The 23,610-nt window shown below is 41.4% G+C and overlaps 8 protein-coding genes across 8 annotated transcripts; 2 read left to right on the forward strand and 6 right to left on the reverse strand.

Annotated features, from left to right (window-relative positions):
* Nucleotides 1–12: 12 nt before the first annotated feature.
* ATC70_000128 (Aldo_ket_red domain-containing protein) lies at nt 13–1,183 on the forward strand (the record flags this gene model as incomplete). Its single annotated transcript, XM_064819549.1, has 7 exons — nt 13–171; nt 223–312; nt 362–391; nt 450–516; nt 597–731; nt 820–956; nt 1,022–1,183. 7 exons carry the CDS (start codon nt 13–15, stop codon nt 1,181–1,183), a joined length of 780 nt encoding a protein of 259 aa, XP_064679756.1.
* Nucleotides 1,184–2,407: 1,224 nt separating this feature from the next.
* Nucleotides 2,408–3,657, reverse strand: ATC70_000129 (uncharacterized protein; the record flags this gene model as incomplete). Its single annotated transcript, XM_064819550.1, has 5 exons — nt 2,408–2,742; nt 2,802–3,023; nt 3,081–3,407; nt 3,471–3,503; nt 3,561–3,657. The coding sequence occupies 5 exons, from the start codon at nt 3,655–3,657 to the stop codon at nt 2,408–2,410; spliced, it is 1,014 nt and encodes a 337-aa protein (XP_064679757.1).
* A 480-nt stretch (nt 3,658–4,137) lies between these two features.
* On the reverse strand, nt 4,138–4,650 carry ATC70_000130 (uncharacterized protein; the record flags this gene model as incomplete). The annotated part of the gene is made up of 1 exon (XM_064819551.1): nt 4,138–4,650. The coding sequence occupies one exon, from the start codon at nt 4,648–4,650 to the stop codon at nt 4,138–4,140; it is 513 nt and encodes a 170-aa protein (XP_064679758.1).
* Nucleotides 4,651–9,125: 4,475 nt separating this feature from the next.
* Nucleotides 9,126–9,842, reverse strand: ATC70_000131 (uncharacterized protein; the record flags this gene model as incomplete). The annotated part of the gene is made up of 1 exon (XM_064819552.1): nt 9,126–9,842. One exon carries the CDS (start codon nt 9,840–9,842, stop codon nt 9,126–9,128), a length of 717 nt encoding a protein of 238 aa, XP_064679759.1.
* Nucleotides 9,843–10,005: 163 nt separating this feature from the next.
* On the reverse strand, nt 10,006–11,782 carry ATC70_000132 (uncharacterized protein; the record flags this gene model as incomplete). Its single annotated transcript, XM_064819553.1, has 6 exons — nt 10,006–10,656; nt 10,709–10,957; nt 11,095–11,253; nt 11,315–11,358; nt 11,420–11,642; nt 11,696–11,782. The coding sequence occupies 6 exons, from the start codon at nt 11,780–11,782 to the stop codon at nt 10,006–10,008; spliced, it is 1,413 nt and encodes a 470-aa protein (XP_064679760.1).
* A 113-nt stretch (nt 11,783–11,895) lies between these two features.
* Nucleotides 11,896–17,317, reverse strand: cdc1 (DNA polymerase delta small subunit Cdc1; the record flags this gene model as incomplete). Its single annotated transcript, XM_064819554.1, has 17 exons — nt 11,896–11,991; nt 12,052–13,265; nt 13,323–13,349; nt 13,406–13,541; nt 13,597–13,626; nt 13,682–13,691; nt 13,768–13,823; nt 14,124–14,308; nt 14,358–14,454; nt 14,514–14,764; nt 14,829–15,834; nt 15,890–16,505; nt 16,557–16,615; nt 16,665–16,714; nt 16,784–16,841; nt 16,958–17,092; nt 17,153–17,317. 17 exons carry the CDS (start codon nt 17,315–17,317, stop codon nt 11,896–11,898), a joined length of 4,191 nt encoding a protein of 1,396 aa, XP_064679761.1.
* Nucleotides 17,318–19,196: 1,879 nt separating this feature from the next.
* SAS3_1 (Histone acetyltransferase) lies at nt 19,197–21,004 on the reverse strand (the record flags this gene model as incomplete). The annotated part of the gene is made up of 7 exons (XM_064819555.1): nt 19,197–19,360; nt 19,419–19,648; nt 19,709–19,944; nt 20,007–20,224; nt 20,273–20,626; nt 20,709–20,917; nt 20,976–21,004. 7 exons carry the CDS (start codon nt 21,002–21,004, stop codon nt 19,197–19,199), a joined length of 1,440 nt encoding a protein of 479 aa, XP_064679762.1.
* A 557-nt stretch (nt 21,005–21,561) lies between these two features.
* On the forward strand, nt 21,562–23,229 carry ATC70_000135 (uncharacterized protein; the record flags this gene model as incomplete). Its single annotated transcript, XM_064819556.1, has 5 exons — nt 21,562–21,795; nt 21,854–22,210; nt 22,268–22,498; nt 22,559–22,796; nt 22,850–23,229. The coding sequence occupies 5 exons, from the start codon at nt 21,562–21,564 to the stop codon at nt 23,227–23,229; spliced, it is 1,440 nt and encodes a 479-aa protein (XP_064679763.1).
* Nucleotides 23,230–23,610: the final 381 nt, after the last annotated feature.

Raw genomic sequence — 23,610 nt, forward strand, 5'->3', positions numbered from 1 at the left:
CACAACACACACATGCTTTTGTCTCGTATTTCATCCAAACGACTCATTCCTCATTCGTTTTTATTACGTACAATGTCTACTGCTGCTACAGTCAATGAACGTGAGCAAGAGATTGTTCAGAACCTCACAAAGATTCGACACACCGTGGACCAACTCAAAGGCAGCAACACTGTAAGTAGCATTCCTATTGTGCGTATGCCATAGTAACCATGGTGGATGCAGGCTCGTCTAGTGGCTGTTAGTAAATACATGCCTGCCGAGGATATCGAGTATGCCACTAAAACTGGCCAGACTCATTTCGGCGAAAACTATGTATGTTGTGCCATGGTATCCGTTGACAATGACTAAATCCAGTGAGCAGGTCCAAGAATTAACAGAAAAGAGCCAAAAGGTAACATTTCAGCACAATATCGCTCTCATCAAACGGACTGAAACCCATGGCATCATAGCTTCCTAAATCCATCGATTGGCATTTCATCGGTCATCTTCAATCCAACAAATGCAAAGCTGTTGCTGGTATATATAAAAAAAAAAAAAAAAAAAAAAAAAAAAAAAAACCCACACACACACACACACTTAAATTTTACCTCATTTAGGAATTCCAAATCTATTCATTGTGGAGACCATTGACAGCGCAAAGAAGGCCGACACTTTGAACAAGGCTTGTATTGCTGTTGAACGTAAAGACAAGCTAAAGGTGTATGTACAAGTCAATACCAGTGGAGAAGAAGGTAAGCAATGGGGGGGGGGGAGAAGGGGGTTTGGCTGCATATATATATATATAGAGATATGACTGACATGACAATGATGGGATCACAGCTAAAAGTGGTGTTGAACCTGCTCATGCCCTTGACGTATGCAAGCACATTAAAGAGAATTGCCCCGCCCTGGAGTTGTATGGCTTAATGACCATTGGCATGAAGGATCGTGATGCAACAAATAATCCTGATTTTGAGGTAGTGTAGTGTAGTGCACAGAAAACGGGATCCAGAGTGGTTGCTGATGAATTTTCTCTCTATAGAAAATCGTGGAGCTTAGACAAGACATCAAATCAAAGTTGAACCTGGATGTGTTTGAAGCTAGCTTTGGTATGTCTGGTGATTATGAAGAAGCGTTGAAGGATGGATCCAATAATGTGAGAGTGGGCACAGCTATTTTTGGTGCTAGAAGGATTAAGCAATGAGCTGTGATGAATTACTAGTATGATAGACAGATTCAGAAAGGAAGAGTAGTAGAATGACTTGTGAGCGTCGCTATAAAATGCTCTGTTTTGCTCTTGCGCATCTATCTTTTTCATGTTTCTACAAATAAATCAGATTTCGTCAGATCAGTCTTGCGATTTTTTTCTGATACAAGAAAAAAAAAGACTATTCAACAAATACATCTAGTACTCGAGCATTTGAGAGAACGACGTGAATCTAGCTGATCCAAATACAGTGATTGATTATATCAATAATGGAGCAGTTTTTGCTTGTGAATTGTATTGGCAAACATGCTTCAATGTGCAACATATACCTTGTTGATTCACTTCAAAGCCAAACTATGAAGCAGCCCCTCATGTTTATGAAACGCATAACATAGAGATGAGTGTCTACAGCCTACTCGGACTGCACATTTTATCGATTCTGCCACTCTTGAGTAAGCAATAGACCGACATACAGCAAAATGAGATGATATTGAGATGGCAATATCTCTTTCTACAAGCTGTTGTAGGTTCTCAGAATGGTACCAGACGATGTCTCTCGATTAGTACGTGCGTGATATAGTATTACCTCGATTTTTTTCTAGGTCAGAAATCATTGACCTAAATCCTCACAATTTCCATGAGGTACCCCTCATACATTTTCTTAAAAATCAGTCAATCGCATTTCTCACCTCGAAAATGGCGGTTTTTACCAAGACATGTATTAGTGAAATAAGGAGCCCAGAGCTCGATCTCTCATATAAAAATGATATTTCAGATGTTTATTGAAACGAACCTCGAGATTTCGACTAAATAAGCGTTTTTCAGTCTTGCCAATTTAAGAAATATTTTTGGTTAAACATGGCAGAGTTTTTAGTACCATTGGATAGGGAATTCAGAAAAGTATCCAAGTCTCTTAAAAATCTACAGGGCTTGTATATGGTGCTTGAAGAGCAATCATCGATAGAAGGAACTTATTTTTTTTTTTTTTTTGCCAAATTGAGACTACGGAGGACAATTTTGCCTCAGGCATTAGCGGGATTTGAACCAGCATGCCATGGCCACCACCAAGCATTGGAAGGGGGTACCAACATCTCAAGTGAGTGCAACTTTTTTTTTTTTTTTTTTTTTTTTTTTTTTTTTTTTTTTTTTTTTTTTTTTTTACTTGACACAAATCAAATAAGCATTCATGTGTTACAGAGAAATATAAATATAATATTTATTTTATCCATGCTGCCACGCCTTGTTATTGGATCCAAGGAAAGCGAACTTGTCCAGTTCGGCCACCTCTTCATGAGTCAAACGGAAACCTAAAGCCAGAGCATTTTGCACTACATGTTCCTGGGTTCTTGCTCCGCCCAGGGGTACAGTACCCTTGACAATGCACCAGTTCAAAGCGATGGCACTGGATGGACGCTCGTACTTTTCACTCAAGCGCTTCAACACATCCAGCAAATGGCCCAATTGCGTGGTATCCAGCTTTTCAAACGTCTGTTGGCGTCCTTCGGGCCATGGACCTGTAGATCCAAACTTGCCTGTCAAGAGGCCCATACCCAATGCTGTGTGTGCATGTGCAAATGATGAGGATACGATTTGAAACTTTAAATACACAACTTACGAGAATAGGCTAAAATAGTAATGCCGAGATCATGGCACAGCTGGATCAATCCCGATTTCTCAGGGATTGTACGGATCAAAGAAAACGAGATTTGGTTAGAAGCCAGAGCAATGCCTCTCTTTGCAAGGGCTGCGTGCATACGCTGGATTTCTTCTTTGCTGTAATTGGAGACACCGACAGTTTTGACCAGGCCTGCATCATGAGCATCTGCCAGGGCGTTGGCTAGTGGGGAGCGTGTGAGTTGATACTAGTGCATTGGCACACACACTATTGACTTACCAACAACTTCTATTTCAACAGGATGAATGGCAGCATGGATTTGGTACAAATCCACTTGAAATGTGCCTAATCGAGCCAAGGAATCCTTCAAAGCAGACAACAGTACATCTGGGAATTGAGTGCGATGCTCATGAGGAAAGTATTTGGTGGCAATCACTTGCTTTTCCTTATCTTGCTCAGAGTAATCCTTTTGAAAACGACCGATTTCTCTCTCTGATTCGCCATCGCCATATACCTCGGCCGTATCGTAGAATGGGATACCCAACTCAAAGGCCTTATCAAATGCCTCTTTAGCGTCCTTTTCAGCTTCGGGTGTCCAGTTCCACACTGGGTAGGTGTACAGTGTTAGTAATGCGGTATCGATTTGTCATGACGTTTTCCTGTATTTACCCTTCTTATCGCCCCATTGCCATGCGCCAATAGCTATGAGATGTTGTCATTATCAGCATATCGTTGTGCTGGTGCTTGTGCTCTGCTTACCAACAGGCGGAATAGATACGACACCAGCTAGTAACAGCTTTGTATCCTTAGTGGGGATTACATTATTTTCGAGTTTGACTACAGCAGCTGCAGGCATTCTTGTTGTATGGGTTTTTTTTTTTTTTTTTGCAAGAAGCACTAGAGAATTAGCTTTTAAATACTTTTTTATTTTTTTTTCAGCAAGTGAAAAAAAAAAAGCGTGAGTAAAAAAAAAAAAAACTGCAAAAATACAAAACGTAATCTTGACATGATATTGCTGAATGGCCTTGCTGCTTGAGACTTGGATGCGTAATGGGCTTGGATGAATGAGGCTATGCTGTGTGCTACCCACAGGATTCAGTGTCCGAATCGAAATGTATATTTGGCTATATGAATCATGCAATTGAGTTGCAATGTTATACGAAAATTTATTATCATTTCAAGGGAATAGAGCGATCATTTACAAAAGAAATCAGAGTGAGAGAAAGAGGCGGTTACGATGGGGCTTGTGTTGGGGGGGGGGAGAAGGGGGATATGTTGTACTATATACAAATGAACTATATATATATATATAAATAAATAGATAATCTGATGATGATTATTCAATGAAATTCTCAAGAGCGTCCACAAACAAATCCTCATCCTCATCTGTTGCTGTTGGCGGTATCAAAGCGTCTTGATTAATAACAATAACTGTTTCACTGAATGAAACAGATTTGGATCTTGTCTTTGTCTTGTTATTGTTGTTGATTTGGATATCAACATTGTCTATGCTGGCCGTGTATGAATTCTTGATGGTGTTTCTCTCCAGCTCTGTACATGTGGTCATTGAGGATTTCTTCTTTTCTCCAAGCCAATTCTGATGCTGCTGCTGTGATGGCATTCTTCGTTTGGTACGAAAATAGGGCGAATGCTTCATCATCGTCACTCTATTATTCTGTGTTGTTGCAGGCGGAATGAGCACACCTGTATTCGTGTCAAGATACAAGGAGAGCAAATGATAGATTGAATCGTCAATGGCCATCTCTTTTTTTGTGAGTGTGGATGGCTTTTGCTGCTGAGAGTCATGAAATGTAGGATACACAACAGGTGGTCTTGAATCAACGTTCATGTTGTAAATATGGAGTGTATGTGGATAAGAGAGGAAAAAGTAGATTAAAAAAAAAAGGGGGTCTGTTGCAGAAACTTCATCACTCTTTTTATACCTAGTGAGATTAAGGGGGGGGTAAACCCAAGAAAGGCTTATTGCCCTTTATAGGGCCTATTAAGCTTTTTATTTACCCCGCCTAAAAGAAACCCTTTCACGGATAAATACATGGTCCTTCTTCCGATTGAACCAACCGGCACAAGCTCTTCCGTTGCATTCCATGGATGAATAATGGTTTGGGATGTGGGGAACATCAAGTCAAAAAAAAAAAAAAAAAAAAAAAAAGTTTATTTCATATCTACAAGGATGGTAGGATAGGAGACAAAATCGTCGTTTCATGTAGGGAGATGTCGGCTAACCCCATCCATTTTTCTAATTCTATGGTGTTTGGGCTTGGCTTGTTTGTTGTTTGTTTGATATACCCTTCTAATAAATAGTTTCTGATAGTCGACATGTTGGACCAGCAGCATTGTCTCTTTGATTTGTCATGGCAGGGACTGATTTGTAATAGTGCACATCCTTTATTGGTTGATCTTTGGATGGACAAGGGATAGCAGGCGGTGGTGGTACTGGATACGGACGAGGGAGAGGGAGTCGTCTTGCAGTTCTATCGGGCGGCATGCTTTATGTTTGTGTATGTGCAAAATAATGGAGGAGAGAGAAAAGGGCCCTTTATATACATCTACACCATCCAGAGCTGTCATTGGAATGTGTCTGATTCAATATAGAACCACGAGCACTTTCATGCGTTTCAACAACATGATGTTGGAGACATTCACAGGCTCCACTGGACACAAGCACACCCCTGTCCACACTACAGCTTGTCATTTCCCAACTTACTGGTTGTTTATTGATGTGCATTTGTTGGAATTGACTCATTTATTGGCTATAAACAATGTGACATACCATGTTGCTTACTCACACACATCACTTCAATTGAATCGGAGAGTCTATAATACGACACATGTCAATGACATATCGATGTGTTTTGACACACGTCGAACCTAAAAAAAAAAAAAAAAATTGAGGCAATGGCAGTCGGAGCAATGACTGAAAGCACATTGTCAAGTCCAACCTGATTGAGCGACCAAAGCATGTGTCGATATCAAAAGCCTACATGTTTACAATGAGCTGATCTTGATATATTGGGCATTAATTCAACATTGAAATGCCCATATGTCCATGCCACTTGATGGTTTATCTTGATATTTGCATGTCATAGACATACAGTCAAGCTTATTGAATTTGGCACTTTCTTACAAATAATTGGCCTATACAGTGTTTCCACTCTCAATTTACTGAATGTTTGGAAATGCCACTCACTTTTTTGAATGTGGTTAAATTGCCCAGAAAAAGAGAAGCTGATTTGCCCATCTTTTTTGACAATAAACTGCCCACTGTCCTGAAAATTCGACAAGACGTGTGCCCAACCTTGAGAAGAATCCCATCCAATTTGCTTTGATCAGTAGAATGAAAATTCTCTTTGAGGCCATCCTAGTTCAATCACATCATTATTGACAATGAACAAGGGGTTTACAAGGTAGATTATCAAATAGCTAGCTTCGGTTCTCTCGAGTATGATCTTGTTTAAGGGACTATTCAGAGAGCTCATTAGATCCAAGTTGCAGATGTGTGGATAAACAATATGTAAATATATGCAATATGCTAATTAAAGGACCCTTTTTGTGCTACTTGCAAGCACCATATCGTTACACCCCTAAAATTAGAGTCATTGTGGGCGATGAGATTGAAGTCTTTACAATATTCAATATCATACAGTGTTTCACGCAACACACGTGTTGGTAATGTCGCTTTATCTCGGGTATTGCTTAGCTCACTGGCATAAGTGAACTTTGGAACCGGATCCGTAGTGGCTGCTGAAAGATTACGAGACCAAAAATTATCAAATATGGAAGGTAGTACAAGTGAAGAAGTTCAAAAATGACCACATATCGAAATAAGGGAGGAAGTGTGCGTGTGTTATATTCAGGATAGTGCCCTTGATCTGTATAGATAGGTATTGTTCCATAAATATAATTTATCCGATAGTGTTCCCTCTCTTAAAAAAACATAAGGCAAAATTTTCCTCAATGATAAGATTTATGATCAATTTGACAGTGCACATTCTGTGATAGAGTAGGACATTGTTCTTATTCAAGATTTGAAAGGCTGTACTAGACATAATATCAAAATAAAGCAGAGTCAAAAGAGATTAAAGAAGGCGAATAGGCAAACCCAGGTAAGTTAAGTTGAGGCAAAAATAAAGGTAGTTGTTTTTATTGTTGTGAAATTTGTTACAAGTATTAATGTGTCAAGTTGGCATAGGTGGAAAAAAAAACAGAAAGCGAATCGTTACCAAGCAAGGTGAATCGTGATGGTGCTAGTAGCAGCACGAGGTACCTTACACTGCATTAAATTGATCAATTGGGATCTGTCGTTTCCATATATCCAGAGCCGTTGTTGATGATAAATCCATAATTTGTAATCTGCCAGCTCTGCTCGATTTACGACATGAGTTCTGCAAATAGGCGAGTATCTCAATACCAATAAATACTTCCTCGTCGGATGCGAGATTCGCCGTTTGCTGTAATGCAACCCCAGTACTATTTCAGCATCACTTTTCAGTTCAATTTTTCTTCTGGCTCGTTGACTTATTAAGGTTTGTATCCAAGTTCTGAGCCCCAAGTAGTTTGTGAATTTGATGAGTTGCGCTGCTATGAATTGGCGCACACTGATGTATAAAAGCTATACGAACCTGTTCAGCAAGTCTTACTATTTTATCATTTGTGATTTGGCAGAGATGTGTTAATGTCTGTTGATTTTGGATCCTCAGAGTTCTTTGCATATCTGATTCCTCCCTTGGCTTACAATGCGTAGCGTATCTTTTCCCAAATTCAAAGCTCATATCGTTTCGTACCTAAAAGTTTATTAATATTTGCAGCATGCTTCGCGTTAAATTAATATATACTCACATCACTTTGGGAGTATTATTGGTGATGCATCATAGACGAGGAGTCTTGGATAGCTTCTGCTGCTATCTGCATGGTCCACCAAGACCATGTCTTTCTTTGACAAGTGTTCAAGCTAGCACCTTGGCCCCTGTCTGTAAATACTCTATAAACCTTTCAATTTTAAAGCTAATAAAGATTCATTTTAATACAAATGAAAAAAAAAAAATGTTTAGAGTTTGTTATAAAATTATATGTTATACAACCATTCTAGAGTTGACTGGCTCTACCCTTGTCGCGTCGTGGAAGTTCCATTTGGTGCTGCAACATGACAATAAATCTTGGCTCTCTCTCTCTCTCTCCTAGTCAACCCAACATTCATTGAGGATGACAATTTACTTGGGGTCCTCTTTCTTTGATAACTAGATACCAAACGGCCTTGCCTTAAAGCGCTACATACTTGGCATACAGCTTGATTGATTTAATCAAATGATGCCGCCATTTTGAAACATCAGACGGGTTGATCCTATTGCATCTCTTCAAAACCACACATTCTCTATCGATTTTATACGCATTTGAAGGATGTGTGTAATGGCGATACTGCGTTGTGATACAAAACTGTGAATTGTGCGATATGAAGGTGATACGCTCTATTTTACAAGTTGCAAGCTTAGAGTGTTGCTTATATTTGAATAATCAAATACCCAGCATGTAATTAAGGTGAAATTGATGCCTGGTTTCTATACTTAGAGCCATATTAGGCCTGTCTTCATAATCAAGTGGCCTGAAGCTAGGTCAAGTTATTGGCAAAACATATGCCCATAGGTCTCAAATACCGCATAGCGCGGCAATGGCGAGAGGTCAACGTTGAGATAGATAATGTAGATATATGAAGAATGACATCCTGCTAAGTTTCAAGGGGTATTATTATTATTATTTTTTTTTTTTAGCTATGCGCGTTTCATCGTGTGTCGATCCAGTATAAAGACAGTTGACGCGAAAAAGAATGCACCAAGAACTCATTGAAGCTCAATACTCAGATCTCTTCTCAGAGAGGCATTGAATCAAATATGCTAGAAAGAGAGAGAGAGAAAGCGTTAGATTTTCAACAAAGCCTGATTACCCTAATGTGTCGGCAACGATGAGATGATTGCCATTCGTTTGAATATGGTGTCCAATTTGGAGTTTCGACACTCAGGGCGCAAATAACAAGGCGAGAGTGGTTTGAAAAACCACAGACAACCAACTTGCGTTCAAAAGCACTGTGGCGGCGTAAACATCAATTTAAAAGGATACAGTAGCTAATGACGTGAGAGCTATGTATCGTTTGGATAGTTGATCATGGATCATGAATGAAAGGGCATATTAGTATGTGTATTCATTAAAGCGTCAAATAAGCATTGTTTGTTTATATTGCAAGCAACTTTATTGTAGTGTATAGCATGTAAACAGACGAGATTAAATGAAAGCATCCACTCCTGATATCTTCACTTACAGATCATACACAGACATCTCACTGTCATTGTCGGAATCGACGACAGTGTCTATGTCGACTTGATTCAATTTTACTTGCCTGGATTGTTTCTGCATCCATTGATCAAGCAGCTTTGATGCCATCAGTTTGCCGCGTAATTTGTCGGCCGTAGCCTGGAGCTGCTGGTTTTCTTGTCTGACCTCCTGTAGTTGACGCTCCAGCATGGCATTGCGATCAGATATTTGACAGATCATGCTGCGCATTTCATGCTGCTGCATATTCTTCTTTTGTCGGTACTTGGCCGAGGCTGCTTTGTTGCGTTGTCGTCTCTCTTGTAATGGATCATGCAGGTGATTTTTATGATCATTATAATGATGCAACGGCGATGTTGGTGGTGAGCAGTAGTTGGTATGGTCTTTTCCATGTGATGCAGTGGGAGGGGATCGCATTGTCATCAAGGCAGAAGATATGCCTGGATGTGACATACTATGGTGCATCTTGTATGGATGATGATGGCATGGTTTCAAGGCAGATGCAGGCGGAGGAGATAAAGAGGTATATCTTGTCCTGTTGCGGCTGCCATTGCTGGTCAAAGAAGGTATCGATATCTGATCTCTATGATGCGCTGCTGCTGCTGCTGCTTCTGCCAATGATGACAAAGAGAAAGATGAGGTAATGGTATTAGTAGTAGTAGTAGTAGTAGTAGTAGAAGAAGAAGAAGAAGAAAAGCTCATCTTTTTTTTTTCAAGACAAGGAGATGAGATGAGATGAGAAAGATAAAGATAAAAAAAAAAAAAGTACGGACAGCGTCTCAAACTCATTATTTATGATTACTGCCTGTTGTTTGTTGACACTAGAATACTTGTCTTTTCAAAGTTATATTAAACAAGATGCATTTTATTCAGATAGTTCCAAAATACCATTCAGAGTATTGTTGTTGCTTGCTGGTGTCAAATGCAGGATCCTTGACACGACATTGTAGAGTTCGACATTCCAAAATGGCGCTATCGTTTTACCCTTTGGGAAATGAGGTCCTTGAGCTACAAAGATGGCTCTGGAATCAGGCGATAGATTATCGTAACCATGGACACCACGAGGTTGGTAAGGTGCGCCACCACCATGATAGTCTTTGTGTGTTACTAGATTCCAGCCCGCATCAGGCAGTACCAGCAAAGGTGGGATCCGTACGTTATCGCGAAAATGAAAGCGGTCTGGAAAGTCTTGCTTTTTATACACCTCAAAATGTGGTGTTTCTAATGAGTCGTAAAGTCGGCGAAATGCTTGGTATAATGTTTCTACTGCCTCGTCTTGGTCTAGGTGGAGATGAGGTCGAATGCCGAGTGTGGGGTATGCTTCAATGGTCCAGATCAAATCCAGCTCTTCCTTGGTTAGAACATCGTCGTAGTAGATCAAGCGAGATTTGTCGCTTGTAGACATGCCATGATCGCTTACAACAATGACGTTAACAATGTCTGTCAAGTTTCTCTCTTGCAAGCCCTCCAACAAACGTCCAATGCTCTGATCGGCCACATGCAATGCTGTCAATGTCTATAGTAGTTTGATTACCATCAGCCCATAAGCTATAATTATCCATGTCTACCTCGTTCGCGTAGGGTCCATACGCATGGCCAGACTGGTCAATTTCAGGTACGTATAATCCAATAAACTGAGGCCTATCCTCCAACGGCAGATCAAACCAATCAAACACTTGATCCACTTTATCGTCAAATGAGACGTAATCACTGTAGGCAACCGAGTAGCTTGGACGCAGGCCGTTGAATTCTGTGCTACATCCGGGCCACATTATGACGCCAGATTTCTTGTTCTGTCGCACAGCAGTAATCCAAATCTATATTACAATTAGCTTTGTGAGTATATGCCTGTGTGTGTGTGTGTGTGTGTGTATGTGTGTGTGTGTGTGTATGTATGTGTGTATGTGTGTGTGTGGGAGTAAACCAAAATAAAAATGCATAAATGTAAACTTACAGGCTCACCACCCCACCATTTGGAATCCCAGCTTTTATCAGGGCTCTTGTAATAGAAGCTATCGTTCAAGTGGGCATCGTAAAAGTAGTTTCCTACCACGCCATGTGCTTCTGGGTAAAGACCAGTTACCAGAGACCAATGATTTGGAAATGTAATTGGCTGGGAGAGGGAGGATTTAGCATAAAAATGAGTTTCATTGTACGTGTGTAAGAATACTCACTGGAAAAGAAGGTGTCATGTATTCTGCTCTAACCCCATTATCCGCTACCGTATAAAATAAATGTGCGTAAGTACTGTGTCTTGTTTCTCTGCTCTTCTGCATTACCCATCTTGCTCAATACAGGTGTAATATGGAACTCGAGATCCTGATTTACTGTGCCGTCCAACGAAATAAAGATGACTGTAGGTGCAAAGACGTGTGTGCCATTGTTGAAAGCCGGTTGCTGCACATCTGGTGCAGTGAGTCCATAGACAAAGACGCCGCCAAACAGCAAAGAAGCCATGACAACAAGTGCAATGGCGCCTATTTTATGCTGAATTGGGCTTGGCTGTAAATGGATTCAGAATCAATGATACAGTGCCGTAGAAGCCTACTAGTTACCTCTTCTTCAGGCTCGATAGGGCCTATGGATTGATATCGGATGTGGTTTGTCGTGGGCAATATTCTATCTGATTCATTCGAATCCATTATATTTATTATTAATATTTACTTGGAAGAGATAAGGAGTATAAAGAGGAAGAGCAGTATTGGGTATTTTCGGACTTTTTTTTTTTTTATACTGTGGGTCATTTGGCCTTGATTTAGAGTTCATCGCTCTCTATCTGCGCTCGACGAGGTTGACATCTAAATGAAGAAGAGGTGCCCAACACAGCATGGTATTTATAGGCCTCGTACAGCTAAGTACCAAAGAGTTTAGTGTCACATTTTACAGGGCTTGATATGGGTCACAGACTTACCATGTCTCGCATGCCATCAATGCTCATGATGAATGCATCCATCTCGACCCGATTAGCGAGATAGTCCGGCGGCATCATTGGAAATCGGACACATTGCAAGATACTCGCTAGATCTGCCTCCAAGTCCTTGGGATCTGGTATGGCAATGACCTTGTGGCTATAATCAATGACTGGCGGCTGATCCTCCTCCTCTTCCTCCTCTTCCTCCTCTTCGTCCTCCTCATCTTCAATCACTGCTGCCGATATCGCTAGAGGCTCTACATTGACTACAGAAGACAGCAACTGTGTTCTCGTCATGGACATGTTCACAGTATCTCTTTTTGAACAAGGCTCTTCCAGTGGCGCCTGTTCTTTCTCTTGCTCTGCAGCCATAGTGACATTGGCGCCTCTCTGGTTTGCCCACACCAAGACAGCTTCGTACAGCTCTGTTTCCTCGGGCAAATCACCTACTTCTATGTCCAGCGCCATTTTGATGACGCTTGCTTTTGCATACAGCCAAGAGGGATGCTTCACCAGTGCCTTCATTTCTACACTGGCATACGAAACACATGTATTCACCGTCTTTTCACATCCATACATGTCGGCACACTCCCAAATGTCCCATATATTATGCTCGTCCAATTCTTGACGCAAGTAGCACAGTGCTTCCTCTCGGATATTGACAATCTGAAATCGATCTGATGCTCGCAGCATTTCGTAGGCATCCGTGACACCGTTTATATCCATCTTGAACGTATAGCAGTACTTGAGCAGTCTATAGAATATATCGTGTTGGACGCCCGAGATGGTAATCTCATTTTGCAGTGATTCGCGCATACCATTAGTGAATAGCATGTGGAACCAGGGAGATATGGCTGCCAGGATGTTTTTATGCCCATGAAATACGCGCACCTTGTTCGTGTCGGGTTTCTCTTGCGATGAATCCTGTTGCTTTTCCAAGGAGATCTCCTTGCACAAGGAGCGGTCTCTTTTGTTGAGCTTGTTTGCGTACTCGAGGTCCTCATCTTCTTCAATGACACGAAAGGAGACATCCGAAAACTCGGGCGAATCAATGTACCTTGAAAAGGGCGGGGTGATGGTTGGGATGGCAGCCTTGTTGTTCACTTCAGATTTCAGGATGGTTATAGTGACTGATAAGGAGAGCTGGTCTCTACTGAGAAAAGGAATGATGCTTGACAGTGTGCCTATTGAGACCTCTCCCCATTTTGTGTTTTCTAAGTGAAGATGTTAGTCTTGAATAGCATGCACTTGTCATGTTGTGCTACAAGTACTTTCACTGAACCAAACAGGCTGCAATCCTACTCCAACGCATATTAGCAACGATATCCATGAGACCACTGATTACACGACTTACTCTTTCCTACGCCAAAATCATTGTAGTAACTGGAGGGATTTGTGTTGTTGATTTTGATGGATAGTTGCACATTTTTACGTATGCCTCGTAGTGATCCTGGCGATGTCTCGTGAATTTGCACATAGATAGACAACATCTATTTGGTGCATACTATCAGAACCAAGACCCATTTAACACATGCGTACACTCACCTCTGGGGTCTTTATCTTGCCTTTAAAGAGCTTCAGAGAAGGAATTGTTAGTTGTATCCAATGGGCTGAAGATGCCTCACCTTACTTTAATCGACCTAGATGTGTATGTTAGTATGCAAAGGAGGAGGAGGAGGAGGAGGAGGGGGGGGGCACCAGTATACACTAAGTTACCATTTCAAATCATCAAACAGTAATGGTGGACTACTGTATTCGATACCAAAGCGCAACTGAGACCACTGAGGTACTCTCCAATGACAAGTATGCGAGCTTTTGATATGACCCACAACTATCAACCCGTCTTTAATGACATGCTATTGTATCGGTTTCCACATTGAAGAAATACCTTCACTCATACTCTGTTAAAGAAATGAAAAAAAAAAGAAAGAGAGGAGAAATGCGAATTCGAGAAGATCATATAATGGCCAACTCCTTATTCCATCAATTTACAGATCATCCATCATTTATTAAAATAAAACATGAAATTCAAGTACAAGATTGACTGCAAGACACAGTGAATACACTGTTACCATCCACCATCCCAGCTGCTTGGTAATGCGGTATCCATTGATACTGACGGCAATCAATGTACTCATTAGCACTGTCAGTAGCCCAGCGGACGAAATGATGATAGTAGGCGCAATATCCAGCTTATAAGATGCCCCTGTTCTCCAGAACTGATACAAGGATGAGATGCCCACACCCAATACCATATCTACAAGGCGTGTGAGTAGGTAGGATCACTTGTATCTCAGTGTACTTACTTAGTAAAGGCCCAGCATAGCAAGCAGAGATGGCCATGGTAGGAAAGCCCATCTTGGCTATGGCTGTGTTTGCAACGAAATCACCAATGCTGTTTCCCTGTTTCACACATCAGTCCGTCAGTTGCCAGCCATTTACAGAAATGCATTTTTACTTGCCAGTGCAAATACGGTCAGCCCCATAATGGCATCACTGATGGAGAATATCTGACCAAAGGCTTGCAGTAAACCAACAACCTCATTTGCCAGTAAAAATATCCAATTCAACGCTACAAAGAATCCCACAAAAGACAGTGTCCAAAACCACGAGGGGGGCTCATGGCTTGCTGTTGTCTTTTGGATGTAGATGGCCAGTATACTACCTACCAGTAGGCCAAGACTGATGGCAAACGACGGAATCACTTGGTTGGCTACATGCATGTCAAGACAGGTTAGTGTGGTAGTCATCATGCTTGATCCACGTAGCCCACTTACCGGCAAGCACACCCAGAATGAATGCTGTACTAATAATACACTGAATTATGAGTAGTTGCTTGTTCCATCCTTGCTTTGTATCAATGTCATCTACTGTGATTTTTAAAGGCATATCATGCTCTGCTATTGCTGTTGCTTTTGACGTGGGTATAGATAGGTAGTTGACGGTGCTTTCCTCCTCCTCCTCCTCCTCCTCCTCCTCGTTGTCGTTGTCGTTGTCGTTGTCGTCTTGATCGCCATCGTGCTCTTCCATGACTTGAATGTCATCGACCTTGATCTGGCCAATCTCTGCAACAGGCAGTGTCAGTGTAAACACCAACACCAGTGGCAGTGCTGCCAGAGCACTCCACTTGGAGAACAACGACTTTTGGCGCCAGTCTTGTAAAGTAGGAAACAGAGTTTGCAATAAGCTAGATGATTCCGACTGGAGTGGATCGTGGCCCACTATCCCTGATGTCATGATATGGTCTGCTAAATGCTTATGAAAAGAAGGGGTTGCAGAGCAAGGGTTCAGTTCAAAGCTTTGGCGAGCAGAGACAAACAAATCGTAGTCTGAGATGATGCTGGGTGTGCGTATTGACCTAGACTCTGGTGTAAGCAGTGTGGTTGATGGTACATCCAGTCTGATTTCAGGAATATGAGAACTAGGAGGAGGGGAAGAAGGTTGTATATGAAAAAGGGGCTGGTCATGCTGTGCAGAGATAAATGTAAAGTAATCTTGTTCCTCTTGATGCTGGTGCTGCTGCTGAGTGGTAGGAGACACTACATGGATGGAAGGTGTTGCTGTGGGGAAGGGCTGATCCGTCATAGTAGAAGCCCTTTGTCGTTTGCTCAGGTCATGTGATGATGGTAGCTGCAGTGTCTGCCACATAGGAGGCGGCATCGATTGTTGGCGATGTCTACGCTGCTGCTGCTGCTGATGATGATGATGATGATGATGCGTAGGAGACAAGATATGCTGTGAGCTATGACTGGATTGACGCATGTGGCTGATTTGCTCTTGAAACTATAGCTGCATGTTAGTTGTGTATAATTGATGATGTATACATAAACTACTCTACCTCAATAGCGCCAAAGACAGATGTTCTAATGCCAATTCTCGGTGTCATGGGGCGACGGTAGGTCTTTGTAGTGGTTGAGAGGATGGAGCCATTGGTGCTCGCAGATCGTGGTATGGCAGATTGGTAGATGGAACGATGCGAAGAATTGAGAGACGTGGGACGAATGACATGACCAAGATGGTTCAACTCGGATAGGTTGGATTGGACAGACGCAGAGAAGCCTCTGTCTGGAATGGAGAGTCTGGGTGATTTTGCATGAGACAAAAGATGTGTGGATTCCTCTGGATGCAATACATGCTTATTTTCTTGCAGTGGATCAGTAGTGCCATTACTGCTGCTATTGCTACTATATGCACCAAACACGACTGCAGCGACATAAAAAAGGTAGTAGCCTATCAATATTACACTATGATACCAGTGGATCTGCTGATGGTACACGATCCACGTCATGATGGCAACTGCTCCAGTCAAGAAGGATGCATCTCGGCTGAATGTGATCTGTTGCGATTGAAATGGTCGAATGATGCCCATACATCCAGACACTATAGCAACGATAAAAAAGGCTGCTCCAATGAGTTCTCCAATGGCCATGGATCCAGCACTAGAGTCCATTGCACTAAGAGGCGGTTAATACAGTGAATTCTACTCTGAAAACGAACCATCATACCTGAATGTACTAAACAGATCAGGGCTACCATTGCCTAAAGCCAGCACTGTGACACCCGCCTACAGGCAGTTTGTATTATGAATGCATTGCACAGTACATTCCACTTACCATGCTCTCAGACAGTTGAAGTTTTGTTGATATCGTTTGCAAGTTGGGACCTACATAGTAAAATGGGCGTAATGGGTCAGGATGATAATGATCACGCCATGTGAGCGCCGCATACGTACAGAAAAAATCGGATGCTACAACGCTGATTGCGCCAAACAACACAAATAGCCATGTTACCTATATACAATTAGTGAGTTGGCGATTTCTACAGACCGACAAACCAGGGGCAGAAAGTAACGTCGATATAAATTCAGGGCAATCTATTATATATGTTGATAGGGGCGAATACTTACAAGAATAGCAATGATCATCGGTTTCCATAAAGTGGAGCAGTAGTAGAGTTCGAGATAGAATGCATTAAATCCATGGCAGGATGTCCTTACAAAGGCACATTGGTTTGGTTGGTCTTCAATGTTGGAGCAATGGCTCTATAAGGGACGTATATTAGAAATGAACACACAATGAGTGAAGTTGGCAGGCTTAGTTACAGCCGTATAAAACCGTGATGCTGGTCCACTACTACTGTCAAGTGGACCGAAGCTTTTCAGTGCGGATAATATGCTGACGCGGCGAGAGAAGGTGGATAAAGCTATCATTATGATCAATGCAATGCATCCTCCTACAAAGTAACGCTTGTCTGACATCGACTTCATTGTTTACGAATAATAAAGAAAGAGATAATAAGAGAAAGAGAGAGAGAGAGAGAGAGAGGCACCATCAATTGACAAGCGCCTATGTTATTTAATATTTCGTCTCTTGTCTCCCTCTTTTTTTTTTTTTCTTCTCTTCTTTCCTCCCTTCCATGACACATTGTCTTTCTGTCCTCCCTCCCCTCCCCTCCCTGTGTCTCCTTATATTGATGAAGTATCTGTAATTGTACATCTCATACATGCACATGCTGATTTGAAAAATGAGGTTTCAAACCAAACAATCTCCTTATAATGTGCTCAAGATTAGTTCATTTACATATTTCCCTCTTCTTTGCCCGAAGATTTCAAGGTGCTTGTGGTGCATTTTCCGAACATGGACCAAAATTCCATTCAGACAAAGGTATGTCATGTTATAGCGCCATATACGCCATGATGCATAGTCAAAAGAAGCCTCAAGTACTATATCCAAAGTTTATGCATTTTTTTTTTCATGTTGAATGCAAATTGATGAACAGATTTCTTGTATGTGTCAATTGGTTCAATGCTATGTGCACTTGCTATGATAAAAAGTAGAGCAAAGCCATAAGTAAGTTTGATGTTTCAATACTTTTACTAATCTTCAATCATCGTTGCTACCCGGTGGAAGCCGTGTTCTGTTATGCCATTCATTCATTCATTCAGTGTGCACGGTACTGATTTACTCTGACAGTATAAGGTAGTATTGATCATAGCCCTTTGATAAAATGGGATATATCAAGCAAAGTATTATCATTGCCATAAAGACTATCAAATCTAAAGTGAAGTAGGGTTCAGTCTCGAAATATTATCTGCAATTTTGGAGAGAGTGGCAAAATGTGCTTCACACTGAGCTTGGCATCTGATAAGGCATTTTGCAGCAACTGCTTCTAACATATATATAAATACTTGTTACAAAAGCAAAAGATAGTAGTCATAATAAGCTACAGTATTCTTCAATTGACAATACTCCTCTTAAAGCATCTAGTAAAGCAACGGTTGCGTTCATCAGTAGTAATGAATTTTACCAGCCAAACCCGATTAAAGCTTCAGCAAACACCTGCTTCAGATTGGTCAGAACTTATTCAAAATCGACTTGACCCATCTAATTTGCTAGATTCGACTATATAAATGGTGATGATCATCCCATACCTCCCCAAGCTTTCTTAAAGTACTTTTCAAGGCGCACTTAATGGCGCTAACTATTAAAAGCCTTTTGCTAAAAGTTTTCGTGCAATTTATAACAATATGAAATGAGGGTTAGGGCCAAAATGTCAAAAATTTGAATATCAAGGTCTTACAGATAACGTTTCAGGGGTTGCCCGGAATCTGTAGAAACATTTTTATCATATATTTGTTATAGCAAAAGTGTTCGTTTGTGAAATGAAAAATGCAATCGTATGATTTTTGATGGTTTTGCATGAGGGGGTACCTTCATGGTTTGTTAAGGTTAGTTTTCGGCCATGTTTTTTTTTGTTTTCAAAAAAAGCCAAGCAAAGGTACAAGTAAGTAAACGCTGGATGGCAGCAACTATTTAACGCCACTCTGGAAGCCTAAAAACGATTTTCAGCGCGAGAAATCACAACTATATTGCAGCCGGATTTGGCTGTGATATGCCTACTTTTGCGTAATCAGAGGTAATGCTAGTATCTCGTCTATTGTTATATGAATCAATTCCTTGATACAGACATAGAGCAACGAAAAGAGTCAGATTCGCAATAACAACGTTATCTACAATGTGTTTTTGCATGACAGAGCATATTCACAAGGCGAAAATTTAGTGTATGTAGTAATTGAGTGAAACCATTTCCAACATCTTCACTGAGCATTTTATTACGTAAGCAGACGCTTATTTACATCAATTCATCTACTCATTGTCTGTCTCCATTCTATCTTCATTTACTGGCTGGATTCCATTTTCACTGATATGTACAGCGCTGCATTCTAACGTATTTAGGTTGACAAGTACCATAATACCAGTCTCTGCAAAGGAAGGGACAAGAATCACCCGCACTGTTTGACCATTGGGACCTGGATGCAATGCATAACGTGTCAGTACAGGGCACTAAGCAATAACAAGTTCAATTACCATTCAACAGACTGTCTTCAAACTGAGGTTGATTGCCAACAAAGTAGACATGAGGTGTCTTTTCGATAATGAATGGATCCCTATCATTGAAGGGATAGGACCACAGGGTATCTGGTGCTGATGGCGCCATATGTCTCCAATACATGCAAACCTCTGCCAGCTTGATGCGATCCACTGTATCCACATATCTATAAATGTCGTCTATGTTTTGGCCTGATGTGCCTAGGAAACTAAGCGACCCATTGAGAGAGTGAGAAGCTAATTCAGTACTTGGAAATTGGATGACTTACGTAACATGGTCCACTTTACACCAATAAGGGTTGGTGACGCTGTGAAATGTGGAGAGCTGGTGCGCATGTTTGAACAAGGAAGTGTGCATGGGCTGTTGTGGCAAATGTAATGGCGAGGGATCTGTTGGGCCTGGCATGATGTCCACGTCAATGGAGCTACAGATATCTTGCAACATTTCATCCAACTGCAGCATGGGCGAGGCGTTGAAAGTGGAAGAATCGTAGCCGTATTTTTTCTAGAAACATGTCAAAGTGAGTGTCAGTGCGTTCGCTTAGATACTCCTATTGACAATCTTACAGGTCCCTTGGTCTTTTTCACTTCTTTAGTCGGTTTTGCTACGGAATTGCCAGCTAAAATGACTCGCGATATACTTGAACTGGACATTTCATCTGCAGTGCTGCCCAGTTCGCCAGAGAGGAATTCTGCCAATAACTGGCTCTTCATGTCAAGTTGATCATCGGCTCCAATATTGAGTCCAGACAAGAGCGCAACGTACTTTGGGGGTTGTGCATCAACTGAGCAGCAGTCAGCATATCTTTTCCACCTCTAGTTGATAAACATACCTTGCTCTGGTAGTGGATCTTGATCTGCCATGCCAGGCAAACACACATCGATGGCTTCAAATGCGCCTGTAGCCACTTCCTTGCCCAAAATACCTACAATCATACCTGTCACCAAGAGTTCTCTATCCAAACAGTTGCCAGAAATCTCCACTCTGCCAGACTCATCCTCCAAGGAAACGATATCAGCATCGCTCTTGTACTTGTCTGGTGTCTCTGGATTGATGATGGAATTGTCGTCTTCTAGATTGTTCATGACGTTGGGTTTGGCAGGCATTTCCAAGTAGATGGTGCCCAACATGTAGCACAATTCACCGGGCTGGATATCCAGAATCTTGCTGATATATTGAGGTTTCTCTGTCATGTCCATTCAGTATATATATATAGAGAGTAGTTTAAGTTATATATATATATATATATATATATATATATATATTACCAGGCAATGACATCCATTTTGATCGACAGGTATCGGCTAATGCTTGACGAATCTTGAGTAGACGAACGTAGTACATGCTGGCATATTGTTGCTTGTACGAATGCTTTTTGATCAACAGTTGTTGCTTGAGCTCCTCCAAGGGATCATACAAAGATGGCTCTCGCTCTAAGATGGCATGATTGTCTGATGGTGCTGTACAGAATTGCATACTAATATATACAAGTCAATTGTGAGTACATGTTGAACGGGCCATCATCTCAATCTTACGCTGCTGCTGCTGCTGCTGGAGAAGACATTGTCTAATGAGAGAAGAAAAAAAAAAGACACAGTTATAATGAAACGCGAAACTTGAGACATTTACATTACCGCGATTTGCGCATCGCGGATCATTGTGACCTGTTTAGCATCTCTGAACAACAGAGATGGCATCTCGTCTATAGCACATCTTGCTATTAAACATAGTGTGCTGTTTGGTCAATGTGCTTGACAAAAGTGAATGATAAGGGTGATTTGTATAGTATAGATGCCATGTCGTTCTCCATAAAAAAAAAAAAAAAAAAAAAAAAGCCTTGTACCTGAGCATTGGTTTAACATGTATGATCTAAAGTCCTCATGTCTTGCAGCTCTTGAAATACCAAGCAGAGATACACTTGACATGTGTATGATGGCATACATTCCCTGCTACCTGAGCATTTGGCTGCCACCTATGGGATGGTGGCCCATCAGACATTTGGCAAGAATTAAAAAAAAAAAAGAAGGTCACTGGAGGCAGGCTTACTTGAGAGCAAACACTCGTTGCTTTTCACGTTTCTCCTTACTTTTTTATACTGTCACCATAAATCCAGTGTCGAGAATGACCATCTCAAAGAAGCATTTTCATCTAAGAAGGACGTCGACGCGCACAATCAACAAACAAGACGACACTCAAGTGGACATTGCAAAGGCCAATTTAGTCCCGCAATACACTTCAGTAGAGAAGTTATACAAGGCACAACCCAAAAGCCTCCCTCTTGGCCCAAAATACACTAGAGGCCTGCCGAATCCAGCATGCATCGACCGCTTTGAGAGTGCAAAAAAGCTTGCAGAGGTATAACGAGTGATTTCAATGTGCCATTGGCTGCACATACTGACGCAATGTTATACAGGAAATCTTTGAGAAAGATCAAGTGGAAGAGAATCATGCTGCTGTTGCTGTTGATGGTCCTCGCTCTGCCCAACAATCAAACTCCGTAGTATATGCTGCCAACGAGAGCATCACTACCAGACAAAGACAGCAGCGACGCAAAAAGACGGTGCCATTGCCAACAAAGTCGTTTCTGCCACTTGCTTCGCGCCATCATGAAGGGCTGGGGCGTATACGCAAGATTCAGATTGGCTTGTATGTGATTGATGTGTGGTATTTAGCACCCTACCCAGAAGAGTACAGCCGGTTGAGTGTGCTGCACATTTGCGAGTTTTGCCTCAAATACATGAAGAGCCAGTATGTCGCAAAACGACACAAGGTGGGTAGGCACACAAGTACTTGTCGTTCGCGCTACTCATGGATTACAAACCGCTAGATCAAGTGTCCCATGAAGCACCCACCTGGCGACGAGATATACAGAGATGGCATTGTGTCTATATTTGAAGTGGATGGAAGAAAGAACAAGATTTACTGTCAGAATCTGTGCTTGCTGGCCAAGATGTTCCTGGATCACAAGACGCTGTATTATGATGTAGAGCCATTCTTATTCTATATACTCACCGAGACAGATCAGAATGGATGTCATTTTGTGGGCTACTTTTCAAAGGTACGGTACGACTGGATTTCAAGCAGCATCTACTTGAGTGTTCAATATTGCGTCATGTAGGAAAAGCAATCTCTGTTGGATTACAACTTGTCTTGCATCATGACACTGCCTGCATTTCAGCGAAAGGGCTACGGACAATTTCTGATTGACTTTAGCTATTTGTTGTCTCGAAAAGAAGGAAAAGTTGGATCCCCTGAAAAACCACTGTCTGATCTGGGTTTGCTGAGCTATCGAAAATACTGGACCAATGCCATCAGAAAGCAGCTATACAACCATCAAGGCCAGATTACACTGCAAGGTAAGAACGAGTGCTCGGGCTTTTTGGCATGCGAGACTCATTGGTGTTGTTAGAGATCAGCAACAACACGGGCATGACATTAGCAGATATAATAGCGACGCTACAACTCAACGAAATGCTGAAAAAGAAGGAACAGGGAGAATATGAAATAGTCAATGATTATGATGAGGACTCGAAAAAGCCAGCTTTATACGCCAAAAACGAGTTATTGACCTGGGTGCCTTACATGGTTGCAGCAAAAGGAGATGCCGGCATCTTGAATATACCACGCGAACACAAACATCGTTCTTCCATGGATAAAGGCAAGCTTGCTTCTTCAGACATTTCAAAAAATGCCATCATACCGACTTCCACACGCCGTCGAACAAGAGGAGAGAACATGATACAAAAGAGACCGTTTAGATCTAGCACAAGGAGATCTTTTACACGTTAAACCACGACAATTACCACATAGAGCTGTAAAATAACAACACACTTGCATTTACATAGTACACATTTAAATAAACACACAACCATTTGCTTTCCTAAGGCCAAGAGAATAAAACTAGTGAAAATACAGCCGTTTTAGATAATGCAAAGACTGTATCTATAAATGACATGGTAGATCGGATCACTCTTGTATAAAACTGCATTTATCATTATGCTTTGCTATTTTTTTTTTTCAAAGTATTAATTATTAACTTGTGTATGTTTCTGGAGAGTTTCGGTTCAGTTTCAATTGATATAGCCTACTAATAAAGTGCAAAACCCTAGTATTTAAGCAGTAAGCTCGGTTTCTCATTTCCAATATCAATAAGCGTATCCACAATATAAC

The sequence above is a fragment of the Mucor velutinosus genome, assembly GCF_035048745.1.
Source record: "Mucor velutinosus strain NIH1002 chromosome Unknown tig00000034, whole genome shotgun sequence".
In the NCBI taxonomy this organism is placed as follows: domain Eukaryota; kingdom Fungi; phylum Mucoromycota; class Mucoromycetes; order Mucorales; family Mucoraceae; genus Mucor; species Mucor velutinosus.